The sequence below is a fragment of the Drosophila mojavensis genome, unplaced genomic scaffold (assembly GCF_018153725.1).
Source record: "Drosophila mojavensis isolate 15081-1352.22 unplaced genomic scaffold, ASM1815372v1 contig_151, whole genome shotgun sequence".
NCBI lineage: Eukaryota > Metazoa > Arthropoda > Insecta > Diptera > Drosophilidae > Drosophila > Drosophila mojavensis.
The window spans coordinates 950,393-972,627 of NW_025318684.1; the positions used below are offsets into that span (position 1 = coordinate 950,393).

General features: G+C 37.1%; 3 protein-coding genes across 4 annotated transcripts; 1 reads left to right on the forward strand and 2 right to left on the reverse strand.

Moving 5' to 3' along the window:
* Positions 1 to 615: 615 nt before the first annotated feature.
* Positions 616 to 2,997, reverse strand: LOC6585808 (ATP synthase subunit beta, mitochondrial). The gene is made up of 3 exons (XM_002011398.4): positions 2,889 to 2,997; positions 1,957 to 2,271; positions 616 to 1,878 (listed from the first exon to the last, which is right to left on the reverse strand). The coding sequence occupies exons 1-3, from the start codon at positions 2,950 to 2,952 to the stop codon at positions 737 to 739; spliced, it is 1,521 nt and encodes a 506-aa protein (XP_002011434.1). The 5' UTR covers positions 2,953 to 2,997; the 3' UTR covers positions 616 to 736.
* Positions 2,998 to 3,830: 833 nt separating this feature from the next.
* LOC6585809 (eukaryotic translation initiation factor 5A) lies at positions 3,831 to 4,485 on the reverse strand. Its single transcript, XM_002011399.4, has one exon. The coding sequence runs from the start codon at positions 4,410 to 4,412 to the stop codon at positions 3,942 to 3,944; it is 471 nt and encodes a 156-aa protein (XP_002011435.1). The 5' UTR covers positions 4,413 to 4,485; the 3' UTR covers positions 3,831 to 3,941.
* Positions 4,486 to 4,708: 223 nt separating this feature from the next.
* Positions 4,709 to 15,370, forward strand: LOC6585810 (plexin A3). 2 transcript variants are annotated; one of them, XM_015160748.3, is made up of 9 exons: positions 4,709 to 5,039; positions 5,804 to 7,314; positions 7,416 to 8,661; positions 9,620 to 11,956; positions 12,014 to 12,209; positions 12,919 to 13,305; positions 13,371 to 13,501; positions 13,581 to 13,726; positions 15,144 to 15,370. In XM_015160748.3, exons 2-9 carry the CDS (start codon positions 6,076 to 6,078, stop codon positions 15,309 to 15,311), a joined length of 5,850 nt encoding a protein of 1,949 aa, XP_015016234.1. In that variant the 5' UTR covers positions 4,709 to 5,039; positions 5,804 to 6,075; the 3' UTR covers positions 15,312 to 15,370. The 2 variants fall into 2 exon arrangements, with proteins under 2 accessions (XP_015016234.1, XP_002011436.2); XM_002011400.4 differs by lacking the exon at positions 4,709 to 5,039 and adding an exon at positions 5,086 to 5,256.
* The last annotated feature ends 6,865 nt before the right edge of the window (positions 15,371 to 22,235 follow it).

A 22,235-nucleotide genomic window follows, 5' to 3' on the forward strand; every position in this document is an offset into this window, starting at 1 on the left:
AATTGTTTACCAATTGTCCCCCCCCCAAAAAAAAAAAAAAAAAAAAAAAAAAAAAAGGAGAAGAAAAAACAAAAAATCCGAAACATTAAGCGATCACGAACAATTGCCTGTTTGAATTACAACAAATGCTATAGTTGATGTCCTTAAAATACTATATAAAATACATAATTAAATGGAATATCGGTAATAACTCTAAAATCAATATAAATTATTGTATATTTATGATTTTATTAACTACAAATACATACCTAATAAAAATGATTAAAAATAAAATGTATATTCACATATTCGATGGGAACGGCAGATGACACATCTAAAGTAAAATAAAATACAGCAGATCCTGGCCACAGCAGCATTTTGAATGTGCCTGTCACTTCTTCCTCTTATTCTCATATATTAATATATTCGTTGGGCATTTTTATAGCTATTTTTAAGCTATTGTCGGGTTGCGAAATAGGCGTGGCTTATTTAATTAAAGGGTCGACATTCGGACCCCTGAGATCATACGGAGAGTCAGACTATACAGATATGACCAGATGGAGTTGGCTGGTTAACGACCAGTCAACAATGTTAATATATATATTTGCCAATTAAATACAATTAAATGGTTGGGAGTCGTGTTGTTAAGTTACGATTTATTGGTTTAAACTGTCTCTGACATCTTTAATGCTTAATTCAATTGAATATTATTATTTGATTAGCAAGAACCGTTTAATGTAATTGGGGTCCACAGCGCTTAGGCGGCTTCCTTGGCGAGGCGATCGGCCTTCTCAACAACTTCCTCAATGGGACCAACCATGTAAAACGCAACCTCTGGCAAATGATCGTATTCGCCAGCCAAAATTTGAGAAAAGCCCTTGATGGTTTGCTCCAATGGGACTAGTTTGCCGGCGTGTCCTGTGAAGACCTCAGCGACTTGGAATGGCTGTGACAAGAAACGCTGAATCTTGCGTGCGCGCGCAACCGTCAATTTGTCCTCCTCAGACAATTCATCCATGCCCAAAATGGCAATGATATCCTGAAGAGATTTGTAGTCTTGCAAGATTTTCTGCACGCCACGAGCAACATTGTAGTGCTCCTGGCCAATGATGTTCGGATCCATGATACGTGAAGTAGAATCCAATGGATCGACAGCTGGGTAAATGCCCAATTCAGCTATGGCACGCGACAACACGGTGGTGGCGTCCAAATGAGCGAAAGTTGTGGCTGGAGCCGGATCGGTCAAATCATCAGCTGGCACATAAATGGCCTGCACCGAAGTGATGGAACCCTTCTTCGTTGTGGTAATACGCTCCTGCATAGAACCCATGTCAGTGGCCAAAGTGGGCTGATAGCCGACAGCCGACGGAATGCGACCCAAAAGGGCGGATACCTCGGAGCCAGCCTGAGTGAAGCGGAAAATGTTGTCGATAAAGAGCAACACATCCTGTCCCTCCTGATCACGGAAATATTCGGCAACAGTCAAACCAGTCAAAGCAACACGGGCACGGGCGCCAGGGGGCTCATTCATTTGCCCATAGACAAGAGCCACCTTCGACGTCTTGTCCTTGAGCGAGATGACGCCAGACTCGATCATCTCATTGTATAGATCATTGCCTTCACGTGTGCGCTCTCCAACGCCAGCAAACACAGAGTAGCCACCATGAGCCTTGGCTACGTTGTTAATCAACTCCATAATGAGGACAGTTTTTCCGACTCCAGCGCCACCGAATAGGCCGATTTTACCACCCTTGGCATAGGGGGCCAAGAGATCGACAACTTTAATTCCAGTTACTAGGATCTCCTGCTCGACCGACATCTCCACAAACTCAGGAGCTTCGGCGTGAATAGCAGCGGTCTTATCGGTTGGGATCGGACCGCGCTCATCAATGGGTTCACCTATTTAATAAATACATTTTTTTACACGTTTTTTTTCTGCGATCCTTTTTATTTCAATTGTATTGATTGATCACTCACCAATGACGTTAATGATGCGGCCCAGCGTCTCTGCTCCAACTGGAATACGAATTGGATAGCCAGTATCAAGAACCTTCTGCCCACGAATCAAGCCCTCAGTACCGTCCATAGCGATAGTACGCACGGTATTCTCGCCCAAGTGCTGGGCCACTTCCAATACCAAGCGTGGCGAACGGTTATCAACTTCCAAAGCGTTCAGAATTGGTGGCAGATTGTCGTCGAACTGCACATCAACGACGGCACCAATGACGGCCACAATTTTTCCATTTCCTCCAGCGGCCGCCTTAACAGCAGCTTTGGCAGCATGACCGCGAGCTGGAAAATAAGTCATTAAAAAAATTCAGTTTGATATATAATTTTCTGCTTCTATATTTACTCTTGTTTACAGAGTGAGCTAATTCAAACTTCTTATATATACTATTCCTTTATATAAAATATAAAGACAGATATATGTATGTACATATACAGGTTACGTCAGAATAATTACATTTTAGTTCCAATCAATAAGGAGTTTAAAAGTCGACAAAACAGTAAGAGTTCTCTAATATATAAAGCTTGAATTTGATTTAACATACATTTTTAATAATAAAACAATAATTTTAACAATCACTGATTTATACGTAAATATATATGTACACTAAAATTAACTAATACATAAGACCCATAAAACTAATGAATATAGCTTCTGAAAGAGTCTTGGCACTTATTTGCATTTATTTCTTTTATTTTATATCATCTTACATAAACATACTCATAAAAATGTATATTAATTATTATGCAATCAGTTCCTTCTTCAACAATAAGGTTATGTTAGATTTTATTCGAGCCGCTTTTTGCCTAATTAAAAACTTAATTTAAGCCCTATTTTGATTCGACCAAATTCTTTTTGACTTGATTTACTGATCATTATTCTAGCAATTATATATACTTACACAATTGCCCCAATATTGGCAGCAAATTCTTATCAGCTTTAGCGGCAACACGTAACGCGAACATTTTTCGACCAACTGACGGAGGTATATAGAAGTACTACCATGTAGTTGCAAATCGAATACATAATTCATGGTTACATTTTTGTGTATCGATAAGTAGTGGTGCTAAGGATTATATCGATATAGCGATATAGCAACCAGCTTCATACAGTTGCACCTTGCACAATAGGGGTGTTGCCTTTGAGCAACAAAATAATTTTAGGAAATAGGATTCAGGGTAGCTACAAGCTAGCCGAAAATAAAATATATATATAATCGCAGCATTCGATCATCTATATATACTGAATATCTGAATATCGATTAAAATCGAAATGATGAGATGAGATATGTGTATGAATATAGAAAAATTGCGATGATCGAATGCTGCGATGTTATTAAACATGTGCGTATTTGCGTACATTATGTACTACTTATTTACATAAAGGATACGTTTCCTTTTCGTAGACTGTAATGAAGATACATTATTTTTAATAAAACCTCGCCTTGAAGAAAATGAGAGGTCCTACGACGTACATCAATTTATGTACGTGCATATACATACATACATATGTACATGTATTTACATGTGTATGCATACAAAAAGTACACACGCACATGCATATTTGAATGTATGTATGTAGGTGACTAGCACTGAAATACTGCAATCGAAATATTCTTAGATCCTCATTATGATAAATAGTGTCGTCCCGCTCTAACCGTAATAATTTCTCACCTTTAAGTATATGAGAACATCTCGAATAACATTAGCAATGATCCACGTGTTTGCAGAATCTTTAAGTTTAGCAATGCGAAAACAAAGGCCATTTCGGCATCCAGCAAAAAGTACCTAATTAAGGAAGAAGAATCGTACTGAAAGCCAAATAATACTACATGTACACCATATACATATATAAACAAATAGCTTGTATTTTGGAATCATTTAATTGATATTTCTTCATTATATCATTACACTTTTCCAGTATCAGATCGATGGATGACCTTTTCCAACCATTTTTATTTATCCAAAGCAGTATTATTTTTGACGGCGATAACGCATTCTTCGCTGCAGGCACTTAGCACAGTGCACAAAAGATCTTTGCCGCTTTCGTGATCGTTGCGCAAAGTAACACCCAACGGACCGTCGGGAACTTTAAGGTCCTCACGCAAGACGCCAGCTTCGTTCATTAGAGTTAGATATCCGTCGTCGCTAATGTAATTGAGCTGGAAGTCCTCGCGTTTTACGTTCGGCACATCCATATTGTGGGTGGAGGGACAAATATCCTCATACTTTTTCTGTGTGAATATATCGATACCAACAAGATGGACTTTGGCGTGGCCATGCTTTCCTGTCTTGGAGGTAGACATGTCCACAATCTTGCAAGGGCGTCCCTTAAGCATTACATATCCATTCTTACGCAGTGCCGAACATTGCATAGGGTAAGTGAGGGATGCTCCCGACCTATTTCCATCTCCTTCCTCTGACATTTTTTAAAAAATTTTATTGTTGAAAACTTTACACGCGGCACGCTGTAAAGAAAAGGGAACTGAGTAGTGGTCACACTATAGAGATGAAAAAATCCACGCAATGCTGCTTTTCTTAAAATATCGATGTATTGGGGCGTTTCACTGAGTTGAATTACGATTTTCCACAACTGCTCAGCACTGATTAATTTTAAAACTACAATCGACATTTTGAAAATGTGGGGTTGCCTTTTTTCGCATATCGATAGAAATATTATATCGATAATTGAATGTACCCGTAATATAAAAAATGATATGGTTGCATTGTAAACTGTCGGTGTGTGTTTGTTTAATATGTGCGTGTGTGTAAGTGTCGTACGGGTTCCACAAAAAGCGAAAATTTTTCTTAAAAAGACAGTACTGATTGTATCTTTAATTAAACAATTCATAATTATTATTTATTGAAATCGCGAGATTAGTCACACCTAATTTCTCAATAAATAGACATTTGTGTCCAGCTTATTAAAAAAGAGTTGTGAAATTGTCAGAAATATGAATTTGTAAGGCTAAAGTTTTATATGTGCAGTGCGTACAGATGCAAAAGTTTTGCTCCAATCCATTTTAACTTAAGCATAAAACAATATTAAAAGTGTAAGTCTATATTTTAACGTATTAGCAAATGTAAAAATGAAGCAATTAACTGCATATGCTAACTGCGCATGTATGAACACATATGTACACCCGTGCGCATACACACCAAGCACACATACACGCAAAGTATAACTCACCCACTTGATCCGAATATGTGCTTGTATGTATATACGTACTTGTACATCCATCAGGTGTAAATTACTCTGCTAATTTAAAGGTATAGAAATTAAGAATTCCTTCGATTACTAATAAAACTCATAATATTATTAAAGGAATATAATTTTACGAATATTATTAACACGGGAGAAAATTAACTATTTTTATCTACAAATTTAAGTGTATACATATGTATGAATATATATATGTACATACATATAAAAAAGCGGCGGGCGGTGGCTTCTTTATACTGCTTACTGTCGGTAATTTATATCATATGGAACACACAATAGACTAAACTAAAAAATTAAATTGTACTCTTTTTATGAATGAAGTGACTTGTGTGTTGATTAATGACTTTTATATGTATATATATATATATATATATATATATATATATACTTTTTTTTTAATAAGAAAAATACTTTTTCGTAAGTTTTTCTGAATCATGAAATTGAAAATCTAAAACTAATTTTGTATATGGATTAATTACGTTTTATATAATATTTTATATTTATATATGTTATATAATTACGTTTTCCGCATATATATTTATTATAGACAATGTAAAATTATAAATACAACACTTATTTATTTTCCTTGTTTAGTTGCTGATAAAGAGGAATAATGTGGCATCTCGCGGCCTGTAAGTGGAAGTGAGATAGAAACAAAAGGAACAGAAGCTATAGATGAATTGAATTCTCAGGGCAGATGGATAGAAAAGAGCCATAGCAATAACATAATTCCACGAAGGAAATTAAAAAAGCGAATCAGACGTAACGCGAACTGGATAGCATTTAAAGAGAATTAATACTCATATTTATAAGCATATATATTGAATCTGATCGCCATTTTGGCGATTAGCCTGGGATTTGTGGAAATGAATATTCTAATTTGTTGTGTACTATCAATAACAATTTTTGAAACATCGTCAGCGTCAGCTTCGTCATCATTAGGCAATGGATTGACGTCATGGATTCAACGAGAAGATAGGATAAAAAGAAGAGCGTCGGCTCTTAAGATTAACCTGACGGAAACTGACATGAATGTGGGATACTTGAATAGCAGCAGCAGTAGTGTAATCACACATGTGGCTAGATTTGATACGACGCTAAACCATTTATTAGTGGACACAATAACGGGACGCGTCTTTGTTGGTGGCGTGAATCGCCTGTATCAGCTATCACCAGATTTGGAGCTGCACGAAACGGTGAAGACGGGTCCGCAGAACGATTCTGTGGAATGCACAATACTCGACTGTCCGCTAAATGCTATTCGAAAGCCAACCGACAATTACAACAAGGTCTTGCTCATAGATCGTGCGACATCTCGGTTGATTGCTTGTGGGTCCTTGTTTCAGGGCACGTGTACGGTGCGCAATCTACAAAATGTTAGCATCATTGAGCACGAGGTGCCTGACGCCGTTGTTGCCAACGATGCCAACTCATCGACGGTGGCATTTATTGCACCCGGACCGCCGCAGCATCCGGTGACAAATGTTATGTATGTTGGCGTTACCTACACGAATAACTCACCATATCGCAGCGAGATACCAGCCGTAGCATCGCGCTCATTGGAAAAGTCAAAGATGTTTCAAATAGCCTCATCGGCAGTGACAACCGGCACGCGCACCTTCATTAATTCGTATGCTCGAGAAAACTATTTGGTCAACTATGTGTACGGCTTTAGCTCGGAGCGCTTTTCATATTTCCTCACCACTCAGCTGAAGCACAGTCACCATTCGTCGCCGAAGGAGTATATTACGAAATTGGTGCGAATATGTCAAGAGGACTCGAACTACTATTCGTACACTGAGATTCCGGTTGAATGCATCAGTGAGGCTCAGGGCGGTATTAAGTTCAATCTCGTTCAAGCTGGATTCTTGGGAAAACCAAGCCTGGACCTAGCCCAAAGCTTAGGCATATCGATTCAGGACGACGTCCTCTTCGCCGTCTTCTCGAAGGGGGAAAGCAATATACCGACCAACAGTTCCGCACTCTGCATATACTCATTGAAGTCGATTCGCCGCAAATTTATGCAGAATATCAAGTTCTGCTTCAACGGAAATGGCATGCGGGGACTTGATTTCATATCTCCCAGCATGCCTTGTGTTCTAACGGTATGTAAAACTAGATATTCTAAGAGAATTTAATTATATATATTTAATTATATATTTTTATGATGTGATTACTGAACTATTGCTCATAAACTTAATTGCAGAAACTACAAACAATCGGGGAAGATTTTTGTGGATTGGATGTGAATTCACCGTTAGGCGGGGAACAGCCAATCACAGCGGTTCCAGTTGCAATGTTTAATACGCTTCTAACGTCTGTGGCGGCGACAAGCACGAGCGGCTACACAGTTGTATTTATTGGCACCGTCGATGGATATATTAAAAAAGTTGTGGTTGAATCGTCGACTATTGCGAACGAATATGCGAGTTTGGCCGTTGATGTTGGGTCACCAATCAAGCAGGATATGCAGTTCGACAATCAAAATCTGTATGTGTATGCGATGTCCGACCGTAAGGTGTCGAAGGTGAAGGTCTATGACTGTGCCGACTTTAGGACTTGCGGCGAGTGCTTGGGCGCCCGTGATCCCTATTGCGGCTGGTGCTCATTGGAGAACAAGTGCAGTCCCCGCTCCAATTGCCAGGACGATGCCAATGATCCACTGTACTGGGTGAGCTACAAAACGGGCAAGTGCACGACAATCACCAGCGTGGTGCCGCATCAGCTGCAGCGGACTACCGCGCGCACCTTAGAGCTGATCATTGACCATTTGCCGCAACTGAAGGAGAACCTAATATGTGCCTTTACCACCGAGGACAAAGCGCTCTTTACAAATGCAACGAAGAAGCGAAATGGGGTTAACTGCACAACTCCGCGCACGGATATGCTGCCGCAAATCGAGCAGGGAAAACATCACTTCACAGCGAAACTGTCCGTGCGCACACGGAATGGACCAGATTTAGTCTCCACAGACTTTACCTTCTTTGACTGTAGCACACATTCGTCTTGCACACGCTGCGTGTCGTCGGAGTTCCCATGCGATTGGTGTGTTGAGGCCCACCGCTGCACGCACGATACAGCTGAGAACTGTCGCAACGACATTTTGGTGACGGGTGTTAGCCGAATTGGTCCGAGTTATCGTTCAGGCCCTGGCTTTTGTCCAACCATCAATGCCACTGGGGACGGCAGTGAGGTTCTTGTTGCTGCTGGCACTAGTAAATCGATTAAAGTGAAAGTTCACATTATTGGGCAATTTATTGTACAAACACGGTTCGTTTGCCAATTTAATATAGAGGGACGCGTCACCAGCCTAAATGCCCAGTTGTTGGGCGACACCATCTACTGCGATAACATGGAATTCCAATACACTTCACGTTCACCGAATTTGACAGCCACTTTTGCTGTCATCTGGGGTGGTTCGAAACCCCTTGACAATCCTCATAATATTCACGGTAAGTCAGAAACTGAAAATAAGAAAATCCTCTTAGGTTTCGTAAATGTTTTGCAAGTAATTCGAGTCTTGACCTTTGTGACCTTTTGGCGTATGATACAAGAATTATATAAAAACAAGTAAGAAGGCTCCAGTCGAGACTGCTCGACTAGGAGATACCCTGAACCCTCCAAGCTGATATTCTAATCATTCTGGACTTCTTTTATGCACACATACATACACGCGCTCTGCTGACTGCGCAGTAAGCTGCGGCTGCGCTTGGGCTGCGCTGCAATGTGGGCAATATTATGACAATTTATTTGTTGAATAATTTCTTATGTAGATAAATACAATCTTAATGAAACTTCCAGAGCGTAGTCATATGGTTAAAATGTGTGTACATTCCAAAGCACAAGTCTCTAGTACTTGAAATGGTACTTGACAAATTGGGGGCGAATGGGGCGTGGAATCCAAAATCTGTAAATAACAAAATCTTTGTATCCATTAACTCTATATACAACGCATATTTGAAGTCTCCAGGCTTAAAAGTGCTCAAACTAGGCTGAAAAAACCAAGTCGATTTTTCGATTATTCTCGATAAAAAATTTATCGGATGAGTTATCGAAAAAATAAAGCAAACTCGTACTGCCTATGGTATACACGAGTATGCATGCCAAATTTCAGCTCTCTAGCTCTTATATCTTCTGAGATCCTTTTGCTCATACGGACGGACGGACGGACAGACTGACAGGGCTATATCGCCTCAGCTCGTCGTCCTGATCAAGAATATATATACTTTATGGGGTCTGCGATGATTCCTTCTGCCTGTTACCTACTTTTCACAAAACCATTATACCCTGATTTCCCATTTTCAATGGGTTCAGGGTATAATAAGTCGTGGTCTTGAAATAGCGACCATGTTTAACAGTCTATATTTAATTGATTTTCACCTGCATTTCATTAATTTTATTTCATTTCAGTTGTGATATACCGGTGTCGCGACATGGCTGACAGTTGTGGCATATGCTTGGCTCTGGCTGAGAAATATAACTGCGGTTGGTGCTCATCGACAAACACATGCGAAGTGGTTGAACAGTGCAACAAAAATAATGAGGGCAAAACGGATTGGTTGAACCGCAGCGAGATTTGTCCAAATCCAGAGATACATTCATTTGAGCCAAAGACGGGGCCCTGGGAGGGCGGCACAAATATTACGATCAAGGGCATAAATCTTGGCAAGAACTATAACGATATCTACTCAGGAGTACGAATTGCAGGCATTAATTGTATGCCATTTCAACAGTTCTACATTGATACAAAGCAGATTGTCTGCACTGTTGACAGTCCCGGGGAACAGATGTATCGAAATGGACGAATTGTAGTTCAAATCGGGGACTATCGTGGCGAATCAAAGGAAGATTATGAATTTGTGGATCCGAAAATATCGAATTTCTATCCGCGCTTCGGTCCCACATCCGGCGGCACTCAGATACGGATTATTGGCAAACATCTTAATGCAGGCTCACGCATACAGGCTTATATAAATGATCATTTGCCATGCAAAATCATAAGTACAGACTCATCGCAAGCCATATGTCGGACGTCACCGTCGCCGGGCATTATTGAGGGTCGCCTCAAAATGTCATTTGACAACGGACCGCGGGAGTTCAATGACTACAATTTCAAATATGTACTAGATCCAACAGTTGAGCACGTTAGCTCGGGGCCGAGTGCACAGATTAAAATACCAAAGGGTATACCAGCGGGTGGTATTCGAATCGTTGTTACTGGCACGCAGTTTACCAGTATTCAAGCGCCAAGTATTTACGTTTTGTATAATGGCCAGATGTATGCTAGCCAATGTCGGGTACACTCTGATACTGAAATGAAATGCCCATCGCCAGTCATCGAGGCAGATAGTCAGACATTGGACCCGGATAATCCAACATTGCTTGAATACGGCTTTCTCATGGACAACGTACTCAAAGTGCAGAATTTATCGAAGAAGCACAATAATCATTTCGAGTTATATCCGAATCCAGAATATTTTGCATTCGAAGAGCGTGTGAAATATTTCAAAAGTGAATATCTAACCATAAATGGCCGTAACTTAGATCGAGCTTGCAAAGAAACGGATGTTGAGGTGAAAATCGGCAATGGTTTTTGCAATATCACATCATTGTCACGGCAGCAATTGACATGCCGGCCACCAACCGAGGCCTCTGCTGCTAGCAACAGTCCCAGTGGCCCAGAGGTCATCGTACGCATTGGTTCGTCCTTGGAGTATCGCATTGGCATCTTGAGTTACGAGTCATCGAATCTCATTATGGATTGGGGCGATAACGTTGTGTTTGTAGTCATCGCCGGCTGCGTCATATTTCTTTTGATATTTGTTGCTCTGCTTGTGGCGTACCGAAAGAAGACATCCGAATCGAATCGTGTCCTACGAAATATGCAGGAGCAAATGGATATACTGGAATTGCGTGTTGCCGCTGAATGTAAAGAGGCATTTGCTGAGCTTCAAACAGAAATGACAGATTTAACTGGTGATTTAACATCGGGAGGCATACCCTTTTTGGATTATCGTTCATATGCTATGAAGATCTTATTTCCTAATCATGAAGATCACAACGTCTTGCAGTGGGAGAAACCAGAATTATTGCGCAAGGAGAAGGGGTTACGTCTATTCGCTCAACTCATTATGAACAAAACATTTCTATTGCTGTTTATACGAACCTTGGAATCGAATCGATATTTCTCAATGCGTGAACGTGTCAATGTCGCCTCATTAATAATGGTCACCCTGCAATCGAAGTTGGAATATTGTACCGATATTTTGAAGACCTTACTAAGCGATCTAATTGAGAAGTGCATTGAAGGGAAAAGCCATCCAAAACTATTGCTTAGGCGTACGGAAAGTGTAGCTGAGAAAATGCTGAGCGCTTGGTTTACATTCCTGCTCTATAAATTTTTAAAGGAATGTGCTGGGGAACCATTATATATGCTGTTTCGTGCTGTTAAAGGTCAAGTGGACAAGGGCCCAGTTGATGCGTGCACCCACGAGGCTCGGTACTCTCTGAGCGAAGAGAAACTTATACGTCAATCCATTGACTTTCGGGCGATGACTGTGAATGCTAGTATTATACAACAGCCAATATTTTGCAATAACTTAGATATGTTGCCCTCACACACTGAGAACGTATCGGTTAAAGTTCTCGATTGCGACACCATCGGGCAAGTGAAAGAGAAATGCTTGGAGACAATATATAGAAATATACCATCTAGCCAGAGGCCGCGTAAAGACGATTTAGATTTAGGTAGGATTTTAAATTGCCATATTGTTTGCTTTGTTATATTAACAGTTTGTCTTTCAGAATGGAGAACAGGAGCAACGGGTCGTGTTATCCTATATGATGAAGACGCGACGTCAAAAACTGAAAGCGAATGGAAAAAGCTCAATACATTGCAACATTATAATGTACCAGACGGTGCTGGCTTGAGCTTAGTACCAAAACAAAGTTCCATTTATAATTTTAGTATATTATCCGATAAAAATGAGAAGTCCCATAAGTAAGTAAATAACCAGACACGCAAATACTTTAAGAACTGTTTAAACAAGTAAGAAAGCTATAGTCGAGACTGCTCGACTACGACATCCCCTGAACCCTTGGAGCAATAGATATTTCAATAATTTTTCGCGTCTTACAGCTTACACGCATGTGAAGTCTCTAGCTCTTATATCTTCTGAAATCGACGCGTTCATACATACGGACAGACGGACAGACGGACGGATAGACAGACGGACAGGGCCAAATCAACTCAGTTCGTCGCCCTGATCAAGAATAAATATACTTTATGGGGTCTGCCACGCCTCCTTCTGCCTGTTACATACATTTCAACAAAACCATTATACCCTGATTTCCCATTGAAAATGGGTTCAGGGAATAAAAATGAGCCGAAAATAGCGCTATAAAAGCGAATATTGAAAAATAGATAATAATTTAATATAATTTAGATTAGAAAGTCAAATATGGGAGAATCCTGGATAATAGATGATTTAAAAATAGCGCTGCTTACTGTGCAGTTAGCAGAGTGCATGCGTGTGTATGCATGTATATGTATGTGTGGCTATAAGAAGTGAAGAAAGGTTAAAATATCAGCTTGGAGGGCTCAGGGTATCTCCTAGTCGAGCAGTCTCGATTAAAGCACTTCTACGCTTTTTTTTTTAATAGCTTTTTTTTATTTATTTTATATTATTTTTGTTTTTTTGGCTGTTTAGATATGAAACACTGAATATTTCAAAGTACACCTCCTCCTCACCGACATTCAGCCGCGCCGGCAGCCCCTTAAACAATGATATGCACGATAATGGCATAAAGTATTGGCATTTGGTTAAGCATCATGATAGTGATATACAGAAGGAGGGCGAACGTGTTAACAAATTGGTCTCGGAAATCTATTTAACTCGCCTCCTGGCCACAAAGGGCACGTTGCAGAAGTTCGTAGATGATCTGTTTGAGACAATATTCAGCACAGCTCATCGTGGCTCTGCCTTGCCGCTTGCAATTAAATATATGTTTGACTTTTTGGATGATCAGGCCTTATTGCACGGAATTACGGATCCTGAGGTCGTCCATACATGGAAAAGCAACAGTTTGCCGTTGCGGTAAGTATTTTTTTTATATAGCAGTCGAATCTATGGGGAAATTTCAAAATAATTTTTTTCTACAGTTTTTGGGTGAATTTAATCAAAAATCCCAATTTTGTATTTGATATACATAAGTCGAATATTGTTGACTCTTGTCTGTCAGTTGTAGCTCAAACTTTTATGGACTCTTGCTCAACATCAGATCATCGTTTGGGTAAGATATATATGCATATATATATATATATTATATAAGATATTTGAAACTTTAACGTCAATGACTCTAATATTTCCAGGCAAAGATTCGCCAAGCTCAAAGCTGTTATATGCTAAAGATATACCGGAGTATCGCAAATGGGTTGATCGATATTACAGAGATATTCGGGATATGTCTTCAATATCTGATCAGGACATGAATGCAATGCTCGCTGAGGAATCTAGGGTAAGAGAATTATAAAAACCCCCATAAATGTTAAAAGAGTGCAAAGCTTATGAGTATTTGAGTATGAGTATTTAAAATCTTGTGTTTTATAAAAGCTAGAGCCTGTCCGTCTTTTAATTTGTTTTGGAAGATTCGACAGCAATTACTCTCTTTCAGTTTTAGTGAATGGAATCGATTAGAAACGGTAATTGAGGTAGAAGGTAGAATATTACAAGCAGATTAGGGCTGTCGAATTAAAAAAAAAAAATATCGTGTCAATATTTTAAGTATTGAAAAAATTTCAAAATGATATTTGATATGTAACTTTAAAAAAAATCGATTTATCGATTTTCCCACAATAAATTTATAATCCGTCCCAAAAAACAAGAACAATAAAAATTTAGTATTTGTTAAAATGGTAAAAACCGCTTAACTCCAGTATTCGGTACTCAAAGATGAAAAAAAAAGAAAAATCGTGATATGAATATCCGTTATACGCCTATGTGAGTCGCTGATAACACATTTTATTGCCGAAGCAAGTCGCTCCGAAGGCAATGATCTACCAGAGTTGGTTAGGCATCGTAATGCGATATTCGATACTCCTGGCATAGTCGCCTTATTTGAAATCCAAACATTGTTATTGCTGTCCCTAGATATTTACGGCAAGGTGCGGCACATCTAAAGCTCCCTTTTTTCCGCACAGTGTACAGCACAGTGTAAGCATCATAGTTGTTTGTTTTTCATATGCGTCGCCATATTTGATGTGTTACCACTTTTTTTTAAGAGTGTCAGAGTGGCTGCGATAAGCGATGCGATAATATGGAGCGACAATAAGCAAGAAAGCTCTACATGCAGATTTACATGTAATCGCTTAAAGCATGTCAGAGTGCAAGCGAAGCGAGAAGAGAGCCAAAGCGAGAAGTAAAGCGAGTTGCGAGAAAGCATTCCTGAATCGTTTTCTCGCTTTATCTAACCGTTGGTTAGTCGATGAAATATATTCTTTTTGGCAATTCAAGCAATATTTCTCTCTTTCACTCTGACATGCCATCGCTTTGCAGATCGCTGCGATAATTATCGCTTATAGCATCGAATCCCTTTTCCCTGATATCCCTTTTATAATTTTATTCTTTTTCTGATTTCCCATTTTCAATGAGTTCAGGGTATATATGTATTGTATAATGTAGGGTGTAATGGTTTAGTCGTTTGTATTTAACTACGAATTGAGTCGATTTAGTTTTGTTCGTATGTCTATCTGGCTGTCCTTTCGTATGAAGTCGTCATTTCATAAGCTCCAAGAGTGAGAAACCTAAAATTTGTTTGTAGGCCAAAGAATCGATACTATTTCCGTTTTAAAGTTAAAGATTAAAAATCTTACCGGTAATCAGTTATAACGCTAAAACTGTTTAATGAATACAAACTTTATTTTACTTTTTTGTAGCTCCACACGACTGAATTTAATACGAATTGTGCTTTGCATGAGCTCTACACGTACGCTGTTAAGTATAATGAACAACTGACAGTAACACTAGAGGAGGATGAATTTTCCCAAAAACAAAGACTGGCATTCAAACTGGAGCAAGTTCATAATATAATGTCAGCTGAATAAGCATCTCAGCAGAAACAGGAAACCCAAGATTTTAATCATCAAAAACAGTATATAAAGTGCTTATCTGTGTATTATTCGAATTATGCGTATGAAGACGAAAATTCATTGTAACACTTCAACTCTATATATATATAGACATATGTATATTCGCACCATAAAACATACCACCTATGAAAAAAAAAAAAAAAAAATATATATATATATACATATATATATAACGTGAGTGTATATGTGTGTGTTGCATGTTGTATTGTGTATGCATGCGTAAGGAAAATTTTGTTTAAGTGAAAAATTATCAATTTTTAATAATGTATGTGAGATGCAGCCATAAATGTTTATATAGCTGTTATAAGTAGAACTGCCATATAACTTAGCACATCCATATATATATATATATATATATATATATATATATCATTCCACACTGAGTCGCAAACATAAAAAATGTCGAAAGAGAAAACAACTTATTTTTTGCTCATTCGTATATATTTGTATATGTGTATGTGTATGTATAATGTCTGAATGTTTACTGTGTGTACTATATTGCATGTCTGTAAATTATTGTATAAGAAACATATTCAATATAAGGTATATAAAATTAATGCAATATGCATAATCGACTGATTTTAATATACATTACTAACTAATCGATTCATTATATATATATATATATATATATATATATATATATATATATATATATATATAGTCCGCATCGCAACTACGAATGTCAAATGTAGCAAGGCAGATGAACACTTTTGTATTGAATTAGTTCTTCTACAAAAATACTATGTTACCTGGTTGTCTCTGCGAGAACTTAACGTAACAAAAAAAAAAAAAAAAAAAAACTGATAAACAATGCAAGAACTAACCAATTGACAAAACTTCTAAATGCGAAATGAAACGAAATATTACTCGTATTAATTAATCTATAAATATTATATGCCGTATATATACTATTTTTATTATTATATGTTTATAACTATATAAATTTTTAATTTTGTATTTATAATTTCATACAATTGATATATATGTAAATTATTTATTTTTTACATTATATATACAATTTTTTTTTAGATAACCTATTGTTCACAAATAGTGCAATGGAATAAATAATATGTTTTATAAAATTCAAAAAAATCAAATTTAGCTTTTGTTTTATGTCTATTATGCTTTATAAACGGATTCAATAGCAGAAATGCGCAATTTTCCTTCCATAAAATGCAACGAGCGGTAAAATTGTATTAAAAATGTGTACGTATTTTTATAGACTTTAATTAAAATTAAGTTTATCTGATCAATTTAGTAATATATATATATATATATGTATATCTATATATATGTATATAATAAAATAGCACCACTTGCAAATGCAAAGTTTAAGAAGTTCTCCTTGATACATTTATCAGTATATCGATCTACTTATTTTTTTATAAAAGCAGAAAACAATAAATTATTGCAACAAATAACAATAATCATACAAATATTTCACGTTTTTTATATATTTCAAAAAATTCTCTAAAAAGTCGAAAAAAAGTCAAGAGGTGCTATTTTATTTTGTGTGTGTGTGTGGAAACATAAAACAAAAAACAATATATGCGCTGCAGTCGGTCGCTAACGATTCTCAAATACTCGTTCACAGTTCCAAGATTTATTTTTTAATGGATGGACTATATAAATGTATAGGTCGTTGTATATAGATATAAACAGTAGAACATCAAAAGGTGTTTCATTCCTAGCACAAAAGATTCGGAAGATATATTAATTTCCTACAAGCTTATTTCACTAAATTCGAAACAGTATCAGATTTCAAATTTAAGATCCATTTTGGTGAAGAAAATAAAAAAATGATATCCGCATATGTATATCTACAGTCGAGTACCAATAATTTGAAATGGTAAGGGTATCATATTTTTTCGATTTACACAGAAATTCAAATGTCGAGAACGACTTTCTTTCAAGGGGATAGAATTATTTTCGATTTATCGCTATCTTCGATACAGCGGGTTACAATATATATGTATATATAATATAATAATATATACATATATATATATATATATATATATATATTCTTTTTTTTTAAATATTTTTGTTTTGTTTTCTATACTCATCTATATATATGTATGTTTGTAATATGATGTTAATATAAGTATATGTATACATATTTGAGTAAAGTATTTAAATCTGGAATTTGATTGAAGGAAAAAGAAATGTTTTTTGATTCGCACCACATGTCGGAAAATAGGAAGCACAATTAAAACAATAATAAATTACTAGATTTATATAGTATGTTAAATAACCCACCAATAATTGAAAAACAACAGCAACTCACATTTACGTACAATATGTATATGTATATGATTGTTTTCTTTATTTTGTTGCTTTTGTTTTTGTAGCTGCTACTGCTTCTGAATGACCGAAGACTGAATACCCTATACAAAGAGCAGTCATTGTCGCATAATCGAATATATATTTGTATATGTGTATGTAAATGTAAGCACGTGCTAAATAGTATACAAGCGAGCAAAATCCGTGTAGCTCATCCCACTGTGTGTGTGTTTACTATATTCTACCGATACAGAACTTGCAGACACTGCAGCAACTGTATCAGCTACCGACTAACGCCAAACGTAATCTCGTTTAATAATAAGTGAATGCTAAAAATATAATAAGTATGCTCAAAGACTCAAACTCAAACTCAAACTAATTGTAAAATATATACTCACCATTTTTCGTTGGTATATTTGAACGGGAAAGTGCGTGTAAGAGCAAAGGCCAACCAGATTGTGTGAACCAAACTAGGAACAATACTTTAAGCCAGTCTTCTCTTTCAAAAACGATGTATGGGCTTTAAGTATTAGGCGATATTTAAGGTGATACAATAACAAGACGACGGGATCAGGCTGGCGAAGCATAACAGTACTAACCAGCAGAGGCAGGGCTAAAACTGATATTCTAATTACGTCTTTTGTGGAATATTACTGCCAGGGGGCTTCTGTCCTGCCCTGGTAGATATGCTCAAAGAGCTGCCATTTAATGAAACAACCTGATTACGGGCCTGTCGTTTGCCTGTCCATACTGACTGGCGATATTGACCTATTTATACGTCCTTCAGCACATTTTTGGTATTCATTTCGATTTCAACTATGGCCAGGCGAATGCTGACCGAATGGGGATGGGGTGAATCTAAAGTAAATTATTGCAAATAGCAGAACTTATTTATGTAAAATGTATAAAAAAAAGTCATACAAATTGGAGATTCCGCTTAGCTCGGTTTGTAAATACCTATTCAGACTCAACAGTTTATATTCATACATATGATTTGTTCTCTTTGGTTCATGTTCTTTGAGGGTTGTCAATTAACGTGAATGTATTGATGGCCAAAAAGGCTTTAACCAAAAATTATTGTGGTTGTGCGTAAAAATTATATGATATCAACTATACTAGTTCATAAAGCGATGTACATTTGTGTCTAATTAATCACAAAGAAAACAATAAATAACTGCGTCATAATAAAGCTTCCAATATTATTAACATATCTGTTAGTTATCGAAAGAAAAACCAAACGAAATATTCAGCAGATTTTTAAATTAAATAGTTAAGGAAATTGAAAACTAAGAATGCAACTTTTATGTGTATGTTCCAACTGCTTTATACTTACATATATTTCTTTGTAGTTCAGCATATAAATAAACTATAAAAATCATAAGTCGACTGACTGTTCGGTCCCCAAACTATACATATATATATCTATACATGTATATGACATCTATCTGAATAATGTTTTATTGTATTGGCATCTATGTGTGTGTATGTATGTATGTACGTGTAAATTATTTCCGAATAAATACGAATACAATTTGTGAATTACTTTGAATTTAAATTATTGGGACTGCATAGGTGGGTATCCCTTTGTACAGGTGATCGCATTATGATGGATCTATCCGATTTTGAGGGGAAGAGTGAAGTGGAATATACTTGGAATAGTATGCAGTTGGGATGACTGCATAGCCCGATAGTCAATAGTTTTCCCAGAGCAAATTTAATGTGCATCAGATTTACCAAATATATTTATAACACGTAAGAAGGCTCTAGTCGAGACTGCTCGACTAAAACTGTTCAAATTAGGCTGAAAAAATAAGTTATCGAAGAAATACGAGTATGCATGCCAAATTTCAGCTCCCTAGCTCTTATATCTTCTGAGATCGACGCGTTCAAACATACGGACAGACGGACGGACGGACAGACGGACAGAGCTAAATCGGCTCAGCTCGTCGCCCTGATCAAGAATATATATACTTTATGGTATATACTTCTTACTTTGTATACCCTGAACCCATTTTCAATGGGAAATCAGGGTATAATGGTTCTGTTAAATGTATGTAACAGGCAGAAGGAGGCGTGGCAGACCCCATAAAGTGTATATATTCTTGATCAGCGTGACGAGCTGAGTTCGATATAGCCCTGTCCGTCTGTCCTATGGGATACACGAGTATGCATGCCAAATTTCAGCTCTCTAGCTCTTATATCTTCAGAGATCCTTTTGCTCATACGGACGGACGGACAGACGGACAGGGCTATATCGAACTCAGCTCGTTACATACTTTTCACAAAACCATTATACACTGATTTCCCAGTTTCAATGGGTTCAGGGTATAAAAAGGAGCATATCAAGATTTGCACTTAATAGCCTTGTTCGCCTTTCATTTAAAATTTGTCCAGAAGAGGAGAATAGTCACTCGCTTGTTGCACAGCTTACCGGAATACATAAAATATTTTATGCCACAATTTAAGGTCCGTTGCCTCCTGCCAAAAATCTAAAATTGACAAGTTTGAATTATAGCGTGTGGCATAATATTTATATTAATCAATTTCAGGTTCGTCAAGCTTTCTTTTTTTGGTTGATTTTTGTCCAAAAACTCTAGAAATTCAAGATTCAAATTTGTCGGAGAGTTTTTAATTCTCGCGTCCTCAATTGAATCATTTTGCATATCATAAATTTCAACCATCATGCTTTTGACGGTCTCCAAAATATAATTTTTTCGGGTAAAACGGGTTGAACGGCGTAACCCGCTTCCGCGCGCACCCAACCCAAAACTCGATTTTTCAGCCCATACCCACGGGTAACCGCGGGTGCCCACGGGTACCCGATAAAAACCCGGCCCGTGCCCACCTCCTAACTTAGGAGTTACAAAGGACGATTCGCCACGCCTCTTGTGGGCGTAGATTGTCATGGCTCGAACACCGCAGAAAACTTTTAATTGCTTTTAATTATTTCCTTCCGTGCTAACAATGCCTATTAAGCTTATTCATGTAGATGTCACACGCATATAAATGTCGCAATTTGACACTACAAATGCCAATTGCCACGCCCTAGTGGTCGGAGCACCTAATTTTTGACCAGTTTTCAGAATGGGCTAAAGTTAATGTAACCGCAAAATTTGGATACTTACGCTCAAATAATAATAAAAATTACAGGTTACACCCCTAAAGAGGCGAAACAGTTATTTTTCGGTCATCGATAGAGGAGATTACCAGTAACTTAATTGAATCTTCTAGCTCTTAAACTGTAGGAGATATAAACTTTAGCAGTTTGTCACGCCTCCTATGGGGGTCTTGGGTGGTATAGCTGGGAAATCCATCGATAGTATCGATGGAGCTCGTGAAGTTCAATAGATCGATGGACATTTTTCGATTTCGATCTATCGAAGTTGTTGTGAGCGTGGTGGCGTGTAAGGTACAATAACAATAAATAGCAACCTTTTTGTTATTATTAATTGTATTTGTTTAGCTTTCAACAGATTAAAAAAGTTAGGTACATACACAATACACAATATCAATAAAAAAGTTCTTACAGTTTCGTGCAACCATTTCACACGGAAATAATTGAGGGCCCTTAGTAATGTTAAAATAATATTTATGTATACCAGCAAGCTCTGCCGAATCAGAGAGAACATATAGAAAAACTGGAGCGATTGCTTCGAACCGAAGGTCGAGTTAAAGTCAACTATAGTCAACACTTTGGTATTTATGAACAAAAACCAATGGCTTATTAATCAATAGACTTATTTTTGACATATTTTGTCAGTATCCACTAGGTTAAGTTATCAAAATGAAGTTATTGTTTATTTTTTTCTTACACAATAAGTGATTCTTGTTGACATCAAAATGAAGTTATTTTGATTTCTCCTAAATATAGATGTCATGTTTTTTTTTATATTCTGAACCCATTGAAATGGGAAATAAGGGTATAATGGTTTTGTTGAAATGTATGTAACAGGCAGAAGGAGGCGTGGCAGACCCCATAAAGTGTATATATTCTTGATCAGGGCGACGAGCTGAGTCGATTTGGGCCTGTCCATCCGTCCGTCTGTCCGTATGAGTGCGTCAATCTAAGAAGTTACAAGAGCTAGAGACTTCACATTTTTTTAAAAATGTCTTTATATATAGCGCGGATATCGAGATTATCACAAAAAATCGATAGCTGATCCCGATCGATAATCGGTATTAAAATCGAAAATCAGTATTAAAAATAAATATCTCCTACATCTTTAAAGCTAGTCTTCAAATTTTAAATGTATACTTATATGCATTTTGTAAAAATTCAGTTTTTGTTAAAATTTCTCAGCTCTATTGGGTGGTCAAGACGAATCAACATTCCAAATTTCATATCGAAAAATGCATATTCGAGGTACAGCAAGGGTGCATGGGTCTGTTTCATTCAAATCGATTCGCGATTGGGAATAATTTAAAATGTTTATATACATATGTATATATATATATATATATATATTAATTTATTTGTTCTTCTTTTTTAAATGAAGTGACTAAAACTAAAATTGTTACATCGACTGTTTCTGAATATAAATTCGAACCATAGATTAAATACATATACATATATGCATAAATATCATAATAATT